The sequence below is a fragment of the Silurus meridionalis genome, chromosome 3, assembly GCF_014805685.1.
Source record: "Silurus meridionalis isolate SWU-2019-XX chromosome 3, ASM1480568v1, whole genome shotgun sequence".
Lineage (NCBI taxonomy): Eukaryota > Metazoa > Chordata > Actinopteri > Siluriformes > Siluridae > Silurus > Silurus meridionalis.
Genome location: NC_060886.1, coordinates 7,946,351 through 7,951,013, shown reverse-complemented (window position 1 = coordinate 7,951,013; position 4,663 = coordinate 7,946,351). Strand labels below are relative to the sequence as shown.

The window sequence follows — 4,663 nt, the reverse complement described above, 5'->3', positions numbered from 1 at the left end:
GGATGGTGATTAGTGTACTGTGTTATAGAGAATGGTTTGGAGGATGGTGTGATTAGTGTACTGTGTTATAGAGAATGGTTTGGAGGACGGTGTGATTAGTGTACTGTGTTATAGAGAATGGTTTGGAGGACGGTGTGATTAGTGTACTGTGTTATAGAGAATGGTTTGGAGGATGGTGTGATTAGTGTACTGTGTTATAGAGAATGGTTTGGAGGAGGTGTGATTAGTGTACTGTGTTATAGAGAATGGTTTGGAGGGCGTGTGATTAGTGTACTGTGTTATAGAGAATGGTTTGGAGGATGGTGTGATTAGTGTACTGTGTTATAGAGAATGGTTTGGAGGACGGTGTGATTAGTGTACTGTGTTATAGAGAATGGTTTGGAGGACGTGTGATTAGTGTACTGTGTTATAGAGAATGGTTTGGAGGATGGTGTGATTAGTGTACTGTGTTATAGAGAATGGTTTGGAGGATGGTGTGATTAGTGTACTGTGTTATAGAGAATGGTTTGGAGGATGGTGTGATTAGTGTACGGTTTGGTGGATTGGTGATGTTTTGAAGGACATGTTATGGTAGAAGGGTTACAGAGAATGATTTAGAAGATGGGGTGATTAGTATGTTGTGTGTTCCAGAATGTGCTTTGGAGGATGAGACCTATGAAGATGGAGCAGAGACTCAGGTGGACTGTAACCTCTGTGTCTGCGCATGTGGCAATTGGGTCTGCACTGCCATGACCTGTGACGGTAAGACACGTTACACGGAATCATTAAGCCAAAAAAAACTTATAGAGCCAACCCTGAAATAAAGCTTGACTCATCCATGGGTTGTGCTCCGAGACTGTAAAATGAATGCATTGTAATTAAAGTAGTGAGATCTACTGTGGACATGCACCTACAGGGGATCTGGTTTGATTATCAGTAAAATAAATCCTACTGTACACTGTAAACCCTACCATGTATAGATAACATGGGTGTGTCAAAAGCACAGATTTCAACCCAGCATACAAGAATCAGGGTCAAAAATGAACCAGGTTCTTAAAATCTAAATTCACTAAAAGCCTTTCTACTGGATATTTGGATGTTACATTTACACTTGTATTATATATATTGAAAAATTGTCAAAATGTCGAAACGTTATTCAGAGTGCCATTTGTTGTGTAAAGATGCATTCTATATAAACAAAAATACTATTCAGATTTGTTGTCCATACATCACATTTGATTCTAATAAAGAATACAGTTGAAGGCAAAAGTATGTACCCCCCATTTGGGCCCTGTATAAGAAGAAATTATTACAAGAAGTAAAAGATGCGGCTGCAGACCCTAACTTGAAGCTTTGTTGTAATTAATATTCTGCTCACAGAGAAAACCCCAGCTCTTGAGCCGTCTACCGGTGATGAGACGATGACGGAGGAGGAGTGGAGTCTGCGTGTGGCCGAGCTCAACAAACACCAGGTTCCCTCATTATATTTGATCCTTTCCCATTAATAACATGGATAAGTCTAATGTCAAACTATCTATAGTACACTATATGGATTAAATGTGGTTCTTCTCCAAACTGTTACCACAAAGCTGGAGGCACACAATTGTATAAGACGTCTTTGGATGCGGTATAATAGAATTTTGTGTTTACTTAAAACATAAACCTGTTCCAGCATGCCAATGCCCCTGTGCACAAAGCCAGCTCCATGAAGATCTGGTGTACATGGTTTGGAGTGGAAGATTTTAAGTGGCCTGATATAGAGCTCTGATCTCAACCCTACTGAACACCTCTGGGATGAATTGGAACGCTGACTGCACCCCAGACCTCTTTACCTTACATCAGTACCTGACTTTACTAACACTGTTTTGGCTGATGAGCACAAATCATAAGAGCAAATTGGGGCTCATAAAGCACATTCCATACTTTTGGCAATAAGGTGTATATTAATATTCTTCAGGATATTTAAGCTGCAGATTCGAGCCGACATAACTGAAATGAGGACAAATCCTTGATGCAGTCGCACTTCAGTGTACTGTATAGAGCTATAAACGTATCAGCTCCAAACTATCGAGGAGGTGGTTTAAATAGCACCTTGTCATACTCGTTGTGGTTTCCTGCTGTCTAAAATTGGTTGCCATTACAAATAGTTTACAGTCTGTAGAAAGAACATTACTCATAATCTTACATTCCAGTGCTCATGTTAGTTCTCACTCTCCAGTGTTCTGTATTGTTTAAAGACTATAATCACACTCTTGATGTCACCCAAATGAGGATTGGTTCCTCTTTTGAGTCTGGTTCCTCTCAAGTTTTCCTCCTCATAACATCTAATGGAGTTTTTCCTTGCTACAATCACCACGGCTGCTCATCAGGGATAAATACACATCATTCACCTCAACTCTTAAAATTCTGTAAAGCTGCTTTGAGACAATGTCTGTTGTGAAAAGCGCTATAGAAATAAACTTGACTTGACTGGACAGTCCAGCAAATACCAACTAGAGGTAAATATGAGTTGCTTAAATAATAAGACCAACTTTTTTTTTCAAACAGGAGACCATGGAGCAGATAAAGTCCAGCACAAAGGAGGTTTAAAAAAGGAACGAGGAGGAATAGGTCACAGTCAGGACTCCTGAGATGACACACTATTACTGGGAGAACCACATCATGTATTATTTTCTATCTTTGACCACATTTATCTATCATTGCTTTTTCTGTGTAACGACATTATAATAGTTTTAGGTTGACGTCCTTCTTTATGTCTGTTTGTGTGTCAATAAGTGCTGTACATTGTTTTTTTTATACTATCATGCAAAGGTGCCCCAGCACTTTTTTTGTATTTGTATTTTTTTACTCAATGTTACATTTTTTGTCACAATTTTTCAGTGTAGATTTAGATATACATTTTTTGCATATGATTGAGACAATGGCAGGCGATGGAGCAGAATAGTGAAGGAGGGAGACCTGCTGGAATGACACAGCTGTTACACCATGTCAGTTATATTACTTAGCGTATCAAGCCACGAGATAACATGAAGCGAGAGAGCGGAGTATGCCAACTCTCGATACGCAAGTGCAATGTCAGCTAAGGTCTCCTTTTCGCACACTCGCTGTCTCCACACAGACAAGACGGTCATAGTCTTGAGACCTTTCAAAAAGGTGCTAATATGGATTTCTTTCTTACTGTCTTTTTTAGCAGTGCAGCTTTCTAGCATCAGCATGCTCCTAGAGTACGTCTAGATCGCAGGTTAGAGAAAAAAAAAGTAGATTGTTTTTGCCGATGTGTATAGGAGCTCCACTCCTCCGTAAACTGTGATTCTTCAGCTTTTTCGCGGAAAGAAAATGGTTTCTTCTCCAAAAACACAACAGGAATGTTTTCACAGCATGGATGCTCTGCTTCGCTTTGCGGAATTGCTTTATTTAGAAGTAGTTTGTGTTAAAGCGCTTTTGCTGTGCTCATTTCTGTCAGGAACATGTGAGTAAAAAAAAAAGAAAAAAGAAAAGAACAAAAAAGCAGAATGGGAATGAGCGTTAATGTGCTGATTTGAGCAGAATGGAGGGGAGTTGTTTTGCATAGAGGCGAGCTAGCCAAACAAACAAACAAAAACCCCAAAACAACCAAAGCGTGATGTTACAAGTGTTTAAATGTTGTACAGATCCTCCAGGTAAAGCAGTACTCTGGACCCAGCAACATCGTCATACCTTTTATTTCATACAACTCTCAGATTGAAGATTAGACGATTAGATTCACGGTCACCTCTTTAGCTTTCAGGCTTTCTTACTGCATATGTGTGTGTGTGTGTGTGTGTGTGTGTGTGTGTGTGTGTGTGTGTGTGTGTGTGTGTGTGTGTGTGTGTATTTTCTCACATTCATTTTCCTCTTTAATCCACTAATATCAAGTTTTTATGATACTGAGTGCCTTAAATATACACACGCAGACAGAATGGCCTTCTCTCATGTCTAATCACAGATCGTAGGATTCCATGAAGAACATTGCAGTGTTATAGTAGTCAAAGCAGAAGACCGACTAAGACAGAACAACACCATTTCAGTGTGAAGACGATCTTGTTAACACCGAATTGTATTTGGTTTTACTTGTATTATGACTCTGTACTGTACATCAATAAAAGAAATACCACGGTTCAGTGTTTGATGCTCATTTATTTGCCTTGTTCTGTTTTTCATTAGATATTGAAAGTATGATTATATTGATTGACAGAGTTCTTCTGTGGAGTGTGGTAGCTCAGTGGAGAAGATGTTGGATTTGGATCAGAAGATCATGAGTTTAAATCCCATCAATACAAAGCTTTTACTCCTGGGCCCTTAAGCAAGGCCCTTAACCCTCAGCTTTTTAGATTATATAATTGTAAGTTTCTCTGAATAAATGTCAGAAGATGTTAAGTCTGAATACATATTTGCATCTGTTATGCTGATGTGTTTAATGCAAAAAGTGACAAACGTATGAATTTTATATATATATATATATATATATATATATATATATATATATATATATATATATATATATATATAGGATAATAGTGTGTAACGTGCCACAGTGACCATTGGCTTGCTAATCAGGAATAAACAATTATGAGGAACTACCTTATATGCAATAAACTTACATTCTTTTAGCTAACCTTATTACAAACTTTATTTGTGTACAGTTGCTTCGAGTCAATGTCCATTA

The 4,663-nt window shown here is 38.4% G+C and overlaps 1 protein-coding gene across 1 annotated transcript in view; it reads left to right on the top strand.

The window, feature by feature from the left end:
* Nucleotides 1-4,114, top strand: part of fstl1b (follistatin-like 1b) — a 55,216-nt gene extending 51,102 nt beyond the window's left edge. Inside the window, exons 9-11 of the mRNA XM_046845368.1 lie at nucleotides 631-741; nucleotides 1,360-1,451; nucleotides 2,527-4,114. Of these exons, the coding sequence (XP_046701324.1) occupies nucleotides 631-741; nucleotides 1,360-1,451; nucleotides 2,527-2,568 (245 nt within the window). The 3' untranslated portion in view covers nucleotides 2,569-4,114. The remainder of the gene's footprint in view (nucleotides 1-630; nucleotides 742-1,359; nucleotides 1,452-2,526) is intronic.
* The last annotated feature ends 549 nt before the right edge of the window (nucleotides 4,115-4,663 follow it).